The 19,596-nt window shown below is 34.0% G+C and overlaps 1 protein-coding gene across 1 annotated transcript in view; it reads left to right on the top strand.

Moving 5' to 3' along the window:
* The first annotated feature begins 2,339 nt into the window (after nucleotides 1-2,339).
* LOC115208761 (chloride intracellular channel exc-4) overlaps nucleotides 2,340-19,596 on the top strand; it is a 70,197-nt gene continuing 52,940 nt past the window's right edge. Inside the window, exon 1 of the mRNA XM_029777079.2 lies at nucleotides 2,340-2,629. Within this exon, the coding sequence (XP_029632939.1) occupies nucleotides 2,579-2,629 (51 nt within the window). The 5' untranslated portion in view covers nucleotides 2,340-2,578. The remainder of the gene's footprint in view (nucleotides 2,630-19,596) is intronic.

Below are 19,596 nucleotides of genomic sequence, written 5' to 3' on the forward strand. Positions count from 1 at the left end.
GCACGGCATATCACCCAACAATTGAAGGGTACTTTTAAATGGGCCAGTTATGTGACACTGGCATCTGTCACAACTATGATCTCACCCAGCCTGCCAGGTCCTCTCAAGTATGACATATATATATATATATATATATACACACACACAAGCTATTGCAAGCAGTAATAGGGCTTCAAAAGCTTTGACGTGATTTTTTACAACTAACCACTGCTATGGCCCTCTACTAAGAAAGCCTATTGCTCAATATTACGCATTGGAACTTGCAAAAAGTATTGAACATGTATCAAAAGAGTAGCTAGAGGTGCAAAACGTGTTGGTGAATGAGCCATTTTGCTCTCTCCCACCAAAATAACACATTAACGTGTAAAACAGAGCAATTAAGGCATGAACAAAAGTTCAGCAACACATGTGCACATAAGGTAACTTTATATCTATGACCCCTATCATGTGTGCAGGTCACAGGGTTAATTTCTTTGCCATGACCTAGCTCTGACATGTGTATAAAATTTGAGGTCAATCGGACATTGAATGTGGATTCTATAAAAAACATAAATGTCTACGCACACACAGACACACTTATACACTGACACACACACACACACACACATAAACTCAATCTTATATATATTATAGATGGGTGTGTACGTAAAAATGTATGTATGTATATATCTTAAGCAGTTGTTATAACTTAGCTAAGAATCTCTGGTGTAACAGTTTGTGTGGTTTTCTTCAAAGTAACAGTTTAGGGTTCAGTCTCCTAATCTAATCTAATTTAGATGTAGTTTAAATTAATTACTACAGAAATGATAAATTAATAATAACTAACAGACACTGCTTGCTTGCCCGTCAAAGATGATGATAATGATGATTCATGACATTCATCCTCCTCTACCACCAGCACATTGTTTTTCTTGGGATTGGCTGTGGCTGACAAGACTGGTACAAGATAAGCAGATCCTGTGGCACTAAGAGCACTAAAAGTGACCCCAAACAACAGTTGCAGGGGGTTGATGATGATGTCCTCCTCGCTTCTTCATGCAGTCTCCTGCATTTGATTTCAAAACACTCTATTCTTGCATCACACACAGATCTCTATGCCTTCCAATTAACAGTGAAAGGCTCCAACAAATTGGGAGGGACACTGCATAAAATGAGAGACTGCTTGACATGATCAAGGATATGAAGTTTTGAACGTCCATGAGGCCTTCTTCCAGTCTTCATCTTGTTGAAGCAGACTATCTTTTGGAGCTGGTTACCCAACATCCAAATCACATGTTCAACCCAATGGAGAAGATGACAAAAGATTCAGGCCTCAAAGCTGTAGATCTCAGCTCTCGGGAAGATTTCGGTATGAGGCACCTTGTCCTTCCATGTGAGACTGAGGGCACTTAGGAATGATCTGATATTGAATGCTTCCAGTTGGCTGATCTGGTGCTAATAAAAGGTCCAGTTCACAGACCCATGCTGACTGACAGATTGTAATATCAATAATGGTCCTTTTACAGTTATTGAAGTCAGGCAATATTAAGCCTAGTTTGTACTAAGATGGTTGACCCAATAGAGAAACTAGATATTTCTGTCTACAAGAACAATAAAACATTTTGCATTTATTTTACCATAAATGAATTAAGGATTCTCAGGTTTGACTTCAAATTAAATCGTGTCAATTCAGTAGGTCACTTTTCTATAGACAATAAATTAGTAGCCAAATTTTATAATGAGCTGAAGCTTTTATAAAAGTCAAAGTGACAGGTCCAGTATAGATAGAATATATATATATATATATATATATATAATGCCAGATTTATTGATGGTTAACCTACAAGAAAGTCGTTTTCAAGGCAACATCTGGCAGTTTGAAAGAATAGCAAAGATAACCAAAAAAGAAAAAATCTTTGTTTCAGTAACTTATACTTCCTGCTCTAGAAAAAATAATTACTTGGATATAAATATATATATATATGTATATATATTTAATTCTGTTTTGTAAATATTATTTTCTGTTTTTATAATAAATTAATTTGCTGTTTCTGAATATTAATCTCTACTGCCAGTTTATCAAACTTTATTCAATGATAAACAAGAAATAGTTGTCAGAAGCGGGGGGGGGGGGGGGGAATGAGTGGAGAAAAAGAAGTTAAGAAAGAAAACATAAATGCAACAGTAATATTACTTAAAAAAATAGATAAATAAATCAGAGAAGAAAAGCCACCCCTAGCCCCGAAAATCCAGTTAAACAGAGACAATACTGTCCTGTCAATGAAATGGGGGCAAGTGCGCTAGCATGTGGCGAATACGCATGCGCTCGGTTGTCCCGCCAGCGGAGTTGCTCCAATAGCTGAGTTGTTATGCGTCATCATTGGTTGTTGGATAACGCATTCAGATTGGAGTGAATTTTGTTAAGAGGGTTTTACTTCTCATTCTTTCTTACTATATATCTTATCTCTCTCTCAAACTTTTCTCATTTTCATTTACGATATCTGTTTCGTGGTGAGAAACTTTTTCCACGCACGCACACACACTTGCGTGTGTTTGTGAAAGGAGTACGAATAATTCAAAATAATATTTTCTTTCCGTCATGTCACTAGAAACAAAACTCACGATACCAGAATTCGAACTTTGGATAAAGGTAAGTTGAAGAAAAAAAATATATATTTATTTGATTTGGTTTTTACCGAAAAATCAAACCATAAATTTTATTAGTTTAAAGGCTTATGATAATAAGAGTTGTGACTTTTATACCTTTCTAGTATATTTTTTTTTCTTTCTTTTTTTTTTTCAACGTTTATAAATGAAAGTGAATTATATTTTTTTTATTTTTCGGTTTCCGTATGTGATGCGATTGTCTGTTTCAAAACTTTTTTTTTTGTAATTTTTATAGCATATAGTTTACTGTCTTCAAACATTACTTGTGCGCTGTTTAAGTTTATCCTGCGTGTATGTGTGTATATATATATATGTGCGTGTGTGTGTTTGTGAACATTTCCAGGTATATAATCTTACCTCTAGGCTTTTAAAACTTTTTTCCACACTGATTTGTTAACTATGGCTTTATGTAGTTATTAGAAAACACACACACTTCTGTGTGTGTGTGAAACTGTAATCAAAGATTTTGAGTTTTTAAAAAAAATTTAAAGATTCAAAGTTTTAAAAGTAGTCTGAAAAGTGAAAATTTTAAATCATACACATATACTTCTGGTTATTTCATCGAAAATATATATTTTTCTTTTTTGCATTCCTCAATTCATTTTGTGATTAGTTAAACTGACACGCAGTTTATTCATTCCTTTAGAACTCCGTTAAAGAGGACCAGCCTATATCCATTAGGCCTTACTTCTATAAAAACAAATGTGTGCTGATTTTTAGCTATTACTTAATTGTTGCTCTCTTTAATTTGTGAATTTATTCCAAAATATTTACTGACAGAACTGTTAAAGGACGTAACTATAAAGTAATACACCTTCCATACGGTTTAAGTATGCACTATCTAATAAGTATTTGTTGTGCTTATTTGGGGACAAGAAATATTGGCAGGGCTTGTCACATTGTCACATACTAGACATTTCGACGTCGCGATAACATCGTTCGCGTCCCCATGAGAGAACTCAATTCGGTCTTACTTAGATCAGGTGAGCTTGTATGAGCAAATGACACCTGGCAACGTAAATGACAATGTCGTCGTTCTTATCTACTGACACTTGTCGACACATGAATGTGCTTCTGATGACCTGCGTTTTTTTTTTTTTTTTCCCTCATCAGAAACCAACTCTACTTTTTAACCGTTTTAAGTAGATTTTTATTTTTTACTTTTGGGTCACTTTGTTATTATAGTATTTTTAATTTAAACGAAATCTGATTTATTGAAAATAATATTGTCCCGTTAAAACAATCAGCTAATAAAACAATTCAACACTTGTATGAACGTGTACAAGTAAGCATACACACGTGTGTGAGACTAAAATCTGTTAGATTACCCTCTATTTTACGCGTTGCACCGAAACCTAACTCCCTTTCATTTTCCTTATTTCATCTCTATTCTCAAATCTAAATCCCAGTGCTGTTTTCTAAAGATTTTGACAGCACTTTTTTTTAGGTAAAATTATTTAGGATTGAATAGGGTTTGTACACAGACACTTTATAAGCGAGCTTTTGGGATCTCAATGTTACCACGCTTTCTGTCCCTACCCACTCCTTAATCGTACTTATAAATAAAAAGGCGCCAAGTCTGGTTCTATCTCCAGATGGTTTTCTTGTAAAAAAGAAACAAGCAAGTTATTCTCAAAATATATATTCTAATTGTCTCTAAGATAATGATAAAAAGTTACGTAGCAAAATTATCCATACCAACTGTTGTCTTTTGTTTTTTGCTTAAGGGTCTCCAACGAAACCAATTTACTAGGAGCTTTTTAGTTTTTACAAAAATTTCCCCTAAAATACTTTATTATAATCCCATTTAGACATTAAGCAATTGTTGGGCTAATTATGTTGACTGGCTTGGCACCAGGATGTTACTGATTATTTCATTTAACTAATTTCATTTAAAAAAAAAAACAATTTAGTTCGAGCATTTAAAAAAAATAAAATTTAAGCTTATGTTATCAATTACACTCTATGCTTTGTCAGATTTCGATATTTTATTTGAGGTTTTCTTAAATTATAAAAAAGAGTTTCATTTATATCCTGCCCGTCAGGACATTTGTATTACATGGGAAACATTGGCATCTCTCTAATGGAACTGACCTATAATCTAAGACGCTCCAGTCAGGACCATATCGTTTTTATTTTGTATATTCATGACTACGTTTTCCACTACATCTTTAAGACGATAGGATATAATTTGAGGGAGAGCTCATTGCTATTTCTTACACTGGATGGGTTTATAGATTGTTGGTAACTCCCAGGAGAGTTTTGATTCGAGCACACCTATAAGCGAAGGCGTTCCAGCCAATTTGTCCTCTCATCTTTACGCAGATTTAGGAGTTCATCGTCGCTGTACCTTTCTCCTTTTCATGATGATAGATGTAATTTGAGGGAGATTTAGCTTATATCTCTTGTACGACTAGTAGCTACATAGAAGCTGTGGCATTGGTTCCTTTCGATTGATGCAGATCAGGCCGGCAAATGTGTTGGTATGTTCCTGAGCACTTGGCGGGTATTTTGCCTGCTAACAGTGAAGACGAAATGTTTTATACTATTCACTTTTACCCTTAGAGTTTATTTTGCATTCGAATGAAAGAAATATCTGGTAACTTGGATGATTGCCATTAACAAGGGCGCCGGGGCATTACTTGCTGGTACTTGCCTTATTTCCATAAACAAGGGATCTCTGGCACATTGCATTACTTTCACTGGGTGAAAATGCAAAGGTTGTCTTAAAGTTTCACAGCAGTTTCGGAATGTCCGACCTTCCCTATTTTTGTGTTATATTGGCAAGCAGACGATTTTTATTTTCCCCGCCATTTTCTTATTTGAATGCATTTTTTGACACCCATTGCCAGTATTTCTCTAACATTAACGATGTTTAAAATAATTATATCGCTCAGTATCGCTTAAAACATATATTTAAACATTTGTTAAAGCATGGTTATGCTGTAAATATAATATTTTAAACAGTTAGAAGGAAGGTCTGTAAAACGCCCAGATTAGTGACAATATTTTCTGTCCTTTCCCTAATAGTGGACAGGTGTTGTGAATTTATTATCTGGTTTGTGTTCACGTACGTTAGCGAAAGTTACTTTTACCATAAATATATAGAATTCTTACATAATTATGTAATTTATTCACCATAATACGTCGAATAAATAATTTTCTGACGAACTGAAAACAGTATATTGTCAGCAGACGATTTCTCAAAAGCAACAAAATCCAAAAGCTATATTCTCGAAGGAATTGCACTACACTCTATCCTCTTGAACATTCATATAAATTATTTGGAGAATAAGGTTATTAAAATTCAAAGCTTCAAAATTCATTAAGAGCAAAGTTAACGATTTCAATCTATGCTCATATGACCTAAACTATACAACATGATTCTAAGCGAGGGTAAATTCATTAAATTTATACTATTTTTTGGCAAGGAACCTAGTGGGTGGTGGGGAGAAAACCTAATATCTTCCTTTGGCAAATTTACCCAAGACGTGCATCCTGGATATTGAGGACATTTTTATCAATCATCTGTGCTTTTTTCCCTTTTATTTTGTACTCTTTGCATACATTTGTAATATTGCCCCCTCCCTCCTCCAGTATATAATCTTTTTATCAAAAGAAGAATATGAAGTTCAAACTCTGCAAAAATGAATGACATGGTTGTTTGAATTGGACATCTAAGATTACAAGAGTTCTAAAACCATTAATCCCTTCAACAGAGATGAGTAACTTTTATTGTCTACACAAAGATATACCACAAATGACATTGCCAACAGCATACATATACAGAGTGAAAAAAAACACATCCAATAGTGAAGTCTTGTAGTGGTTAACATTGCAAAATTTAAATTTAAACACTTTACTGTAACTATTTTACTTTAACTGGCCTGGTTTTGTTCAACATCTTCCCAAACTAAATCAAGCTGCTTATAGTCTCAACTGTATTGAAATTTTACTTTGACAGTGTACTTTAAAATATTTCATCTAGACTACTTGTAGCTGTGTCAAAGTCAAATGTAGCCAGCTTCCAGTATGAGCCAACAAAGGACAGTACCATAGTGAGGAGTGGGGCAGTTTACCCTGGGTTTGCCCTTTTATGGAGACGGCTCTTTTGGGTCTGCTATATATGCAGGTGAAGGGATGGCAAACTCAAAGGCAGCATACACTTTGGCTATGCCACTGACAAGAGAGTCTCTGTTTTTGTTTGATTTGGAAAAAATAACAAAATCTTCCTTAAATCATTCTGTACCACTTAAAAACAAAAGACGCATAATAGAAAGTAATTTTTGGTATACAAGACTGGATGATCACAGTTGACTTGGAGCTAAATGACTGTCCAAGTGGTGTTAGTTAGCCTTGGCTTGAGCCACTGCAAGTTTATCCATTGTCCATATGACCTATCTGACTATCCAGTGTAGTTTTGCTTCTGATTGCCATGGTGTACACTTGATGTATAGTAGTTAAGAAACTCTGTCAGAAAAGAAGTAAAGTATCAGTATATTCATATTTTATGATTAAAATATCCATGTACTTTTTCAGTTTTTCTTATCTTGAAATAATCAACCATTTGATTATTGTTTATCCATCCCAAACCCACTTTTCTCCTATCACCTACCACTGATTAAAGTCATGTGACATAGCTGTCAAGAGAAACCAAAAATCATGATGTACATGACTACAAAAGCTTAACACCAACCATGCCATAGTAGCTATCTCTTAAAATTATCTAATGAGTGTCAGATTATTTATTTATTTTTTTGCAATTTTCTAAGTTTATTTACCTGGGTAGAAAGATAATGTGCTGTGCAGAAGAGCACAGTCAGTTAAATTTATTGGTTGATATTTTATTGACTCCTGTGGAATTTGAACTCAGAACTTGGTTGAAACTAAATATTAGCTAACCTGCAACTGTAAGTGACTATATGTAATATATGTGATACTTCAGTTTGTCAACACCATTATAATAAACCAATAGATCTAAAAGTTAGTGATATTTTATTAAACCCCTCTAAAATCTCATCGTTTAATGTCCACTTTCCATGCTGGCATGGGTTGGACGGTTTGACTGAGGACTGGCAAGCCAGAAGGCTGTACAAGACTCCAATTTGATCTGGCAAAATTCCTACAACTGGATGCCTTTCCTAATGCCAACCACTCCGAGAGTGTAGTGGGTGTTTTTTACATGCCACCAGCACGGGAGCCAGTCAGGCAGCACTGGCAATGCCCACGCTCGAATGGTGCTTTTCACGTGCCACTGGCTTGAGATCAGTCAGGCAGCACTGGCATCAACCATGCTTGAATGGTGCTATTTACATTCCACTGGCACGGGTGCCAGTCAGGCGGTACTAGCATTGGCCATGACAGTGATTTCACTTGACTCGACAGGTCTTCGCAAGCACAGTTTATTGCCCAATGATTGAAGGGTACTCTTAAATGAGCCAGTTATGCTGCACTGGCATAGGCCACAGTTACGGTCCCACTAGGCTTGCCGAGTCTTCCCAAGCACATTTCTCCAAAGGTCCCGGTCACTCGTCATTGCCTCCATGAGGCCCAACATCCAAATGTCAAGCTTCACCACCTCATCCAGGTCTTCCTGAGACTACCTCTTCCACAGGTTCCTTCTACTGTTAGGGTGTGACACTTTTTCATACAGCTGTCCTCATCCATACACAACACATGACCATACCAGTGCAGTTGTCTCTCTTGCACACCACATCTGATGCTTCTTATGTCCAACTTTTCTCTCAGGCCACCACTTAACCTCTGACATGTATGCACACTGACATTACACATCCAGCAAAGCATACTAGCTTCATTTCTTGCAAGCTTATGCATGTCCTCAGCAGTCACGGCTGTTTGCACACATGCATCATACAGTCTACCTTTTACTCTGAGTGAGAGGCCCTTTATTACTAGCAGAGGTAGGAACTCTCTGAACTTTGCCCAGGCTATTCTTATTCTAGCAGCTACACTCAGAGCAACCGCCCTCACTACTAACTTGGTGAAGTAGGTAATGGAAGTAGTCTCCCCCCCCCCAGCATGTAACAAGCTGTTTTCTGCACATTTTCAGTGTTCATTGCCCTTGAGCATTTGCCACACATAAAATCTATCTTCCCAGTCAGCCTTCCTTTGATATTGCTGCACCTCTTATGTGTCCATAGCTTACACTGGGTACATCTTATGGAGTTTCTACCTATGCCTTTTCTACAGATTGAGCAGGGCCATCTACCTGAAGAGATTTGTGATTTGTCTGCCCTCTTACTTATTAAGACTTTGTACTACAACACAGGCAGTCTTCTCATCAGAAATGAGTACTCTATTGTCTCAGATATTGGACAATACCGTATTTAAATTTTAAAATAATTCTATTTTTTTTATAGAGGATACAATTTTTGTTTCAAGATTAGTTAGTATCCATTATAACATTCTTTTTTTTCATACTGGAATCTTTACCAGGATCAACAGAGCTTTTCTGTCAAATACAGTTTTTCTGCTACATTAATAATGTTAAATTGTGATCTACTTATGTTGCAAGACTGAATTTCTTTATTCATTAGGTGAGCGTATTATATATATTTGAGAAACAATGGCTTTTCTCTCAAACTAGGGACATTTAAAGATACAACACAAACTGTTTAACTCAGCAATTCCTCAGACATTTCTTCCTACTGTCTACTACACTTGTTACTCCCTATCATACGGTATTATCTAGAACAGTAGGTCACACAACCCTATAGAAGAAAGATATCAAACACAAGAAATTTCAAAGGAACAGCAATAAACTTTTAGTAGGGCATCTATTTTGGGAACCATTGATTTCAATTGAATTTTCACACCGGTTTTGAAAAGATATCTTTACAAGGTAATCAATCTTGAAATAACTGAGAAACCTAGAGTTCACCGTAAAATATCTCTAAGTTTCGAGATGAGTTACTCTTATTTGTGCGTGTGTGTGTGGGGGGGACTATTAGTCTCACATTGTTTGCTTTTACATTATTTCAGTTGCTTCAAACTCCAGTTATTCTCAAGTATCTTATTGCTGAATGTGTAGTGTTCTAAATTAGTTTAAAACCAGGAGCCTGGTAACATCTTTATCCACGAAACCAATGGGACATATAAAATTATCTGCAGATATATTATATAATTTGAAACAGGCTATGTTCTAATGCAAGTGTTGCTTTAGAATTTTTTTTTAAGTGTGTGTATTTTTCTATTATTGGTTTCAACCAGAAGTTGTGGCCATATATATATATATAAATATTTTTTTATGCTAGCAACGCACATACTAGTTACTACAAACTATTAGCTATGTAAATATAGCAACGTTTTTAAAAGCTATATAATTATTGTGGCAGTTTTATGAAACTTCTTTTTAAAAGGAACAAACTGTTAATGACATGTCATCTATTATGTTGCTTTATGTAAATGAATAAATTCCTACTGTTGAAGGCCATTGCATTGATGATACTATAATATAAAATGTGTCTATGGGGGAGTCTGAAAATTAATTGCTATTCTTGGTTGAAGCCAGTGCACTTCATTTATATTACTGTTTTTCGATATATAGCTTTGTGATTAAGACAAAAAGAAGTAAGAACAAGATCTTTCTATGTAGTTACTATTGTCTAATCAAGGAATAATTTTCATATGGAAATTATAACCTCTCAAGTCATTTTGAAATCTGATAGGTTTATAACAGACTATTTTGTGTAGAAGGTCTGATAATACTAAAACATGTCTGGAGTTGTCACCATACCTAGTAAAGACTGCATCCAGTCACTGCTTTTCTCCATTTAATTTTTAAACATTTTTTTTTTTTGACAAGATGCATTTCTTAAAGAATTTATATTGTAAAAATTCTGTTAATTTTCTATTCTTTTAATACAAAACTATAAAAATCACTTGAGATATATTAAAGGAAATGTATGAAATACTTATTCTTGAATAAAATAGCTTTAGTATGAGTTTTCTGATAATATGAATGAAACCTAAAATTAGATTTATATTTCGATTTAATGTTGGTAAGACTTGATAAAGAAGCTAACCCATATTACCAAAATATCTCTTCTATTGCCAGTCTACAAACACTGTGCCAAGTTCCACATTTATCTACTCATCCAAATAAACCATTATTTTGAGTGAAGTTTCGATCAAAATCTCTCAATGATATAAATACCAAGGTATCAAATGTAGGAAGTTCACTATAGCTTTTAGTAAAATTTTCAGATTCATAGTTGCAAAAAGTGAAGCTCTCCAGTATATTGTTTATTGTTAGCATAAAATTATTTATAATTTGAAACTCATTTTTTAGCATTATTTTCCTCCTGAATTTGCTGAAATACATAGAACTTGCTTCATATTTAGTTGAAAACTGTAGTTAGTCAGATTCTTCAGATGTAATGGAACACAAAAATGATGTACTTTTTGTCTGGCAATCAATGTATTATGTACAGACATCTTTCTTTAACAATTTATAAAGCCTGACTACCTTAATATATCTCAATATCTTTATTTTTCTTTGTAATTTCATACAATATCAGAGGGTGTCTGTTTGTCACATGCTTACAGGTTTATGTGGCCAGAGCTTATCCTTGTTTCCATCATGTATAAGAGAGCATGATGACATTCCATTGTAGGGTTAACCCTGCTAGCTGTAAGTGATATTCATTTTCAGCTGAATTGACTGGAGCAGCTGGAAAAAATACGTCATGCTGTCTAGTTTGGGAATCAAAACTACAATGTATATAGACAAATACCTGAAAATCATTAACAATTGGATTGATAACAACAAAGTTAAATACAAAAGGTTATAGAAAGGTTGGAGTTATAATCCTTAAAGTATCACATATTATATAATGAAGCTTGTGTTAATGTTTCACCCCAGCTCAGCTCTGATCAAGTAAGCATGCAGATATCAAAAGCATTCTAACCATGACTACCACCAATGCCATCACTTTTTTTTAGCAGATCAAACAATCATATAGGGACACCTTTGTGCAGTTTGAATATTTTGAAATAACTTTTTTGAACTTGTGCTATTTAAGGGGTTTCAAATCCTGTTTTGGTAGTAAAAAGTGATCCCTACATTATTAGTTTTTAATTATGATAACGCATAACCCTACAATCAATTTATGACCTAAATAACCTTTCGACTCTTTATTTTAACTGATCACCAAATTAAAGTTTCATACCTGACTAGTAGCTGACAAAGATTGCTGCTGACATGTTACTTTTCCTCATGTCTGGAATCAGTGCTTATGAAAACATTGTCCTGAATTAATGATTTCAATGTTGACCTTCTAGTTCATACTTGGCACTTGGCCAACATAACATTCTGTCTCTGTATCTCACTCTCTCTGTATTTCTATCACTCCTATCTCTCATCTCTCTCTCCCCCTTTGTGTGTGTGTGTATGGCAAGATTTAAACTTACAAAGATGGAGTGTTTTTAGTAAACATACATTTTTAGTTTTGCAATGACAGGTAGATACTGATGTTAAACCATGTTTTTCTCTCTCTGGTCTGAAAAAGAGACTGACATGTCTAATTTCTGTGTTTTTTCATATTTTTTTTATTATGTCATCAGAGATTGATTGCTCATTTTTCTACTACAGGGAGAATACCAGTGTATAGCTATTTATAATGCACACAAACTCAGCTGAAACAAAATTGATTTGTCCCAAGTAGTAAAATAACATAATAGAAGTGCTATTTGGTTTTTTATTAAAAACACAATCACACCAATGAATTTACCTTACGTCTTTATTTATCCTAAATTAGTGTTTCTATTAAACCTTTAGCATTCAAATTACTTTATCAAATGCAACACTTATTTATTCACATTGTTTTGAATTAATCTTGTATTATCTTCTAGCTTCAAAGACTTCAAATGATGTGATTGTACACTTTTAGAATGACATTGTAGGGTACGCATGAGAGGCCAAATCTGGTTGGTTTGAACTTAAAACAGGTTGAATATTTGGGTCAGATATAGCCACTTTAAATGCTAGAAAGTGTGCGTGTGTGTGTGTGTGTGTGTGTATGTATATATATATATATGTATGTAAATTAGGTGGTAAACTTAATCCATTAACTGATTTAATACCACTACCTAATCTTTGAGTGCTTATAGCTAGCTGTGTCCATTCCATATGTATAGCTTTTGTGTGTTTATATGTATGTATGCGAGGACGCATGGCCTAGTGGTTAGGGTATTGCAATCATGACTGCGAGATTGTGGTTTCAATTCCTAGATCGTGTGGTGCATTGTGTTCTTGAGCAAAACACTTAATCTCACTTCAACTCCTGGCCTGTAGTACACCATGCACCTGTTCAGGCAACATCAATTTGATGGAGAGAATGAACTAATGTACAGCACATACATTTGATCACTATAAACAAATCATTTGTACAGATGATTCAGCAAATGCTGGACACTCGTACATCATCTTTGGCAGGTAGGTCCATCATACACACACATATAGAAATGCGTCTTTGGTTTATGAGAAAAATTTGTGGAGATGTTTCTTTTGAATAGTTGGTTATTCATATGAAACAAAAGCTTATGTTTCTCTCTAAAAACAGATTATTAAACAATATGTTTTATATGCTACTTCAACTGACTGAGAAGCAAAGTATTTGTAGAAAGCCTGAACTGAAATTGTTTCAATATTGATTTTTTTATTTTTCAGCATCTTCCTACATAAGTAAATTTAATTAAAAGAGCAACTATCAGCAAATGTTTGACTCCTTTAAAAATAAATCATGCAAGGGAAATTAACCCAAAGATCGAAGTCAGTGATGTTCTATGCTAACAGTAAATCCCTTCCTGATTGACAAATAAATTTTTGGATAAAAATTTTAAAGGCTTGTTTTCTAGCCCTGACCAAGTAGGCTAGCAGATCAAAGGCATTCTAGCTGTGAAAATCTTGCCTTTTTATTCACATTCAGTCTACAAATGTCTCCCTTTCAAGCATATTTTGAACTATATTGCTCAATATTTCTTTAAACCTTTTTTTTTCTTTTGTTTTAAAGATGTAGGTTATGATTTGAGAAAGATTATACTGCTGCTTCTAGTAGGTCAAGAATCAACAAAGTGGCTCCCTTGTTGTCTCATATAAAAGTAGTTAGAAATATGTTGTGGTTCAAACTTGTGCAAATTGTAACAGTATCGAAAAATGTTTTATTAATTTTGTGTGTTGGTGTGGGAAAGTAAACTGTCTATAGTTGAACACATCAAGATTAATTTTCTTTGCCTTCACCTCAACACACCTTGTCCTGTGAGAAGAAAATCATTTCTCACTATAATGTCTTATAATCTGTTTTATACTTGTTCACAGCATGAAATAATTTCTTTAGAATTTTCTTTATGCTCTGAGTACCAGCTTTGTAGCTAATAACTATTGTTAGCTATGTCACCTCGTTATAAGTCTTTTTTTTTTTATTTTGAGGGAGGATATTTAAATCTTACTCATAATAGAAATTTTATGTATTTAATTCAAGTCAATAAAGGAGCCTCTACATGGTAGCTTAATCTGCTGAAAATAGCAGCTAAATCTCAAATCAAGACCCAACTATCATTTAAAATTGAAGGTTATAATGAATAATGTATTTCTAAATAACATTATGTTTGAAAAATAGATAATTTGTCATGGTTTAATGTCTTTGGTCATAATCATACATCTGCTCAATTAGGATTGAAATATATTTAGTTTAAGGCAATGCAAATGGAGTCCTAAAGATTTAAGTTGAGCTCTCTAAATCTTTTTAGGGAATGTCTCTGGTGTACAGGCTCTAAGTCTACTTTTTATGTAGACTTAAAGAGTGGGTTGGAATTTACATTTATACTCTTCAGAAATAATAAAATCTATGGTTTGTGTAGTTACTTTTAGTGTAATTACATCTGTAGTTATTCTGAGCTCTAACTAATGTATATTTCAAGCTTTATTTTATCTAATTTTACTATTTTAATAGCGACTCACCTGAGACTGCTCACAGTAAAGTGTTCATGTTTAAATTAAAGTTTCAATCAAATTCTTGTACATAGGCCCTGTGAGAGTCTTCTCCATTTTGCCATATCCTCTACACTGATCCCTCACCCTCGTATCATTCTCCTCTTATAGGTATTTCTCAGTCTTCTTTCTCTACTTCTTGCCACATTCATTTTTGTTACTTCTCTTCAATCATTTTCATCCTTCTATTCATGACTCAATCATCTCATCCCATTTCTCTTCACAACATCCATCATCAGCTTATTTCTCTCCTTCTCTGCAAATCATTGGTTTGCCTTGCTTTATATCTCATAGCATAAAGGATATTGTAAGATTCATTTGCTTAGTGTTGTTATAATATATAAAGAAATTGGTATCTTATTAACCCTTTCATTACCAACCTGACTGAAACCAACTCTGAGTACAAATGTCTTGTTTTCATAAGTTTTGAATTAAAATCTTCCACCAAACCTTAGTCACAGTTTATGTTCCTAACACTAGCTGAATGATAACTAGGTTATTTTACTAAATTCTTTGTTATATTTAAAGTAATTGAAAGAAACACAGAGCATCTCAAAATATATACAGTAACGAAAGGGTTAAACCTCTTGAAATTTTGATTATATTAAAAAATAATTGAAACACATGCAGGCCATTCAAGTCACATAAGGGTTAAACAAGATAACTGATATTTTATTTTATTCTAACTTCCACTGTATTGTTTATCTTGAGAGTACACTACACTTTTAATGGATATGTTTCTTTAAAATCCGAAAAATACATCTTGATATTTCCAGAAATTTCATGTTAGTCTTCTGTCATTGAGTTAAAGATTTTACAGAGTTACTACTCAACTGCACTATTCGGTTAATTACCTGTACAAAGAAAATGATTAATTCTGAATATGTTGAAATTTAATCTTATTTGTACCTTGTAATGAGACACAAACTTCTGTTTTTTGTCCTGCTTATATTCCAGAAAATGCTTTTTTTAGAAATTAGCTTATTATCTTCATGGCAGTAATTTGTATTGATTACAAAATGCCAGCTCTTTTGGTAACTCTTTCTTGTGTGAGACTGTGTCAAAATTTAGTCAACCTTTGCTATTAGCAAAGGTATTAAAAATGGAAACATGAAAACAAGATTAAAAAAAGCAAATTGACTACAGAGAGTCTTTTTTGCAGGGGTGGGCTAAGTTTTTTAGGTTGCAGGCATGAATTGCCAGTGTATAAAACTTTTACTGAAGTAAATAGTAAATCATTAATTTCAGAAATCTCTATGTAAATAAATAATATTTTTTTTAAATAACTGTTTGAGCTTAAATTTTTGCTTTTCATACATTTTTTAGAAAAACCATTAGCAAGCAGTTTCAAATTTGAATGTGGGCAAAATTTCACTTCTGATTAAGGGATTCCCAACTTTTGCTCTACAAGTTAGCTTGATCTGCTAAAAATAACAGCCAAATTGTACTCAACTTACCATCTTGAAATGGGAAGTATGCATTGGATACAGTCATTGGTATACAATGCACATGAAAATTACAGGATCATCTTTGAAAGGTTTTTAATCACAAGTGTGATGAATCAGAGCAACTTACCTATAGATGTTCTTAACTAAAAAAGAATAAACCCCAAATGTTCATATGAGTGTACATATACCAATATTTATCAAATTCCCAACACTTGGTGAGCTCTAAAAGTCTTTCATATTTCCTTAACTTATTGCTTCATTTCATCAAATGATTTTCCATTAGTTCTAGTATCTTGTTTGTTGCTAAGATGAAATGTTGCCAACAGCCACCTTTTCCATCATTTAAAAGCTTTTATGAGCCAACAAAGAAGCTTCAAATAGCAACAGAATCTCTCTCAAGCCACACCTTGTCATAAAAACGATCACCTCAGATTATGTGGTCAGAGTACACTATTCCTGAAAAGATAGTATGCTTATGACCGTAATGTTTTTGAACAAAGTTCTGCTTGATGAGGCTACCTGGGACTAAACAATAACATAAAGACCTTAAATTTAGTGTCATTTTATAAATTGGTACAATTTATGTAATGGCACTAAAATGGAAATATTGCTTGCTAATAAGAATTCTTCCATTGACCACTTCAAAACTCCTCCTTCACCCCTAACCATTCAATTACAAATGCTTGTAATTACTATTTCAAACTCTTTGTCCAAAAAGCTCTTTATTGTTAACAATTCTAAGACTGCAATAAATCATTAAAGGGTGAGCCTCAAAGTGTATTCAACTATATCACATAGCATGTAATGTGTTGAATTAAAAAAGGACAGTGGTCTGATAGATTCATTAGCATCCCAGGCAAAATGCTTTGCAGTATTTTGTCCATTGTTACATTGTGGGTTTAAATTTCATCAACTTTGCCTTTCATCCTTTCAGGGTTAATATAATCGATTTACTCCTCTCTGCAAATTATTGCCCTTGTACCAAAATTCGAAACCAATATGTTGGTTTGAAAAAAACCTTGGTTGGACAAAGTGTCTGTTTGTGTACCACATGAAGTTGTCAACCCTATTTTACAACCTATATTGGATGAAAAACACCCACCCAGAGGCTTTTTTCATCCAATGTATTACCTGTTATTATCTATTTAAAATTCACTGTTAAAATTATTTATTTTACATATTCTTGAAGCTTCTACATTTTCATGATCTAAAACTACTTGAAAGAAACCTAGTATTCACTTCAAAACCAAGACATATTTTAACCCTGAGTGTGTGTTGATTCACTAACAACATTCAGATATATATTGTTATGCAAAAAAAAACAAAAAAAAAACAGGCTGTTTCTTCTCTAATATTACTATTGTGGCTTCTCTTACTCAGAAATGGCAAATCTCATGCCACTTCATTCAAGTAATCTCAACTTCTTTGTCTCCCTTGCACTTAATATTCATACTGTGTCAACACCCCAAGCCTAAAGTAATCAATATGCACTATTCTTCTTTTCAAGAGGGTCATCCCTCTGAAATCCATCCTAACCATGTTTGACTTCCAACTGTTCAAGAGGAACATGGACTGCATCAAACTCACCAGTCTCAAAGTAGAAGCTAAGGGAGTGAAAAGGCCCTGAGTTGAGCTCCATTCGCTGGACCAAACCATGCTTTTTCTTCAAATGTAGCCATATACATCTTTGATTATTATATTCTTACTGTCTCATTCTCCTTATTCTTCGATTCTTGGCCTCTGCCTCTTCTATCTCTGTAACAATTCTCTGCCTCTTCTATCTCTTTAATAAACTTACAACTTTGTAGCTGCTCCCTTCATCAACTTCACACCAATCATTCCAACTTATTGTAATGTGCCCTGTTATTAGTAGTGTCTGAGTGATATTTGTGGTACTTATGTAACAGATGCAGGATTTTTTGTAAGTTATGAAGCCTCTAACATGATTTGGCTAATCCTGAATTTTGATGTGTCCACTTTTAGAAGTGTAGTTTTCCATAAAATGTTACAATGCACACCAATAATTCCTATTACATGGTATGCTAAGTCCATACATACAGCAACTATTGTCCTCTCCCACCATCCCACTTGCTATTCTGACCATCCCACCATGCCAGCTGCTATTCTAACCATCCCACCATGTCAGCTGCTGTGTTGGCCACTGCCAAAATATATAGACATACAGTCTTTGCACAGCTATTTGATGTACTAGAAGTAGTTACTAAATCTCCTTCAAATCTTACATTATCATCTTAAAATGTAAAGCCTGTGTGCTCTTTTATGTACTGTGTGAGGCAAAGAAAGGGCAATAACAGCAACAACATATTATATTACAAAGAGTCTAAATCTCAAGGAACTTTTTAATGTATGGTGCCTTGTAGATGAGATATAAATCTCTCTTTGAGTTATGTGATTTCTTACAAGAAGCTTTTCCCAGATGATATGTTATCTATTACTAAAGATTAGATAAATTGAAGCAATTAAAATAAGGTCTTATATGCAGGAAAATAATGCAGCAGATATGAACGTATTATTGGTGAACATTTTGTCCAGTATCTTATCCACTCAGCAAGCTTGTCTCTCTACAAAATCAACCTATTACATCCTTCTTTTTCTTCACATTAAACTTTACATTCAATTATTCAATTGGAGAACTAACCTGTGACACACACACACACACACACACACACACTCTCTCTAATCTGTTTATTTGAAAGTACTTGAAACCTTCGGTTTCCTGCTGTGTATCTACTGGTAGAGTTCATCCAACACTTGAGACAAATTATCAAGAGAGTTGTGTTGTATCCAGCTGTATAGTCCCTGCTCAACCAACTTCAAGTGGATCTGTGATTAAGTAGTTTCCAGTCATGACCAGCTTGTCTTTTACCAATGTGCAAGGAACCCAGGACTACATTGTCCGGTTTACCTTTCCCCTAGTAGGATGTAAATTAAGAGATTTGGTTGCTTTTTCTATAATGGGGTTCTGTCAACAAGCAGAACACTGTACCACTAGCCAAGATCCTTAACCCATAATGGTACAGGCTATAACATAGATAACACTGCAAGCAAATGAAGCACATACTAGTTGAATATAGTACAGTTAGGTGGGCTAGACCAGTGCTAGGTTATGAACTCTCAACCATTTGTCCTATCAATACAGCCAGATAGACGACATTTTTCATGTTATATAATAACCAGCATATATTTTTTAACTTAAATTCTTCATTACTTTATCCAAATGATTTCTCATCCACTTTTTTTCTCTGTCTGATGAGGCTCCTGAATTCATGAAGTAGCTGGAAAGAAAGTAATATAATAGTTTCTTTTCTGTTTTTTTTTTTTCTCTCAACTTTGTATTTGAAAGACTTGCAAACTTCCGTCAATGCTGAAAAGGTTTTGTCATTGCTGTTGTTTTTCTTTTTTTAACTGACTCAATTCTAGCCCATCCTCTCATTGTCTAGAATACATAATATAAACTACATTTTCATTTGT

This window comes from Octopus sinensis, linkage group LG2, assembly GCF_006345805.1.
Source record: "Octopus sinensis linkage group LG2, ASM634580v1, whole genome shotgun sequence".
NCBI classification, from domain to species: Eukaryota; Metazoa; Mollusca; class Cephalopoda; order Octopoda; family Octopodidae; genus Octopus; species Octopus sinensis.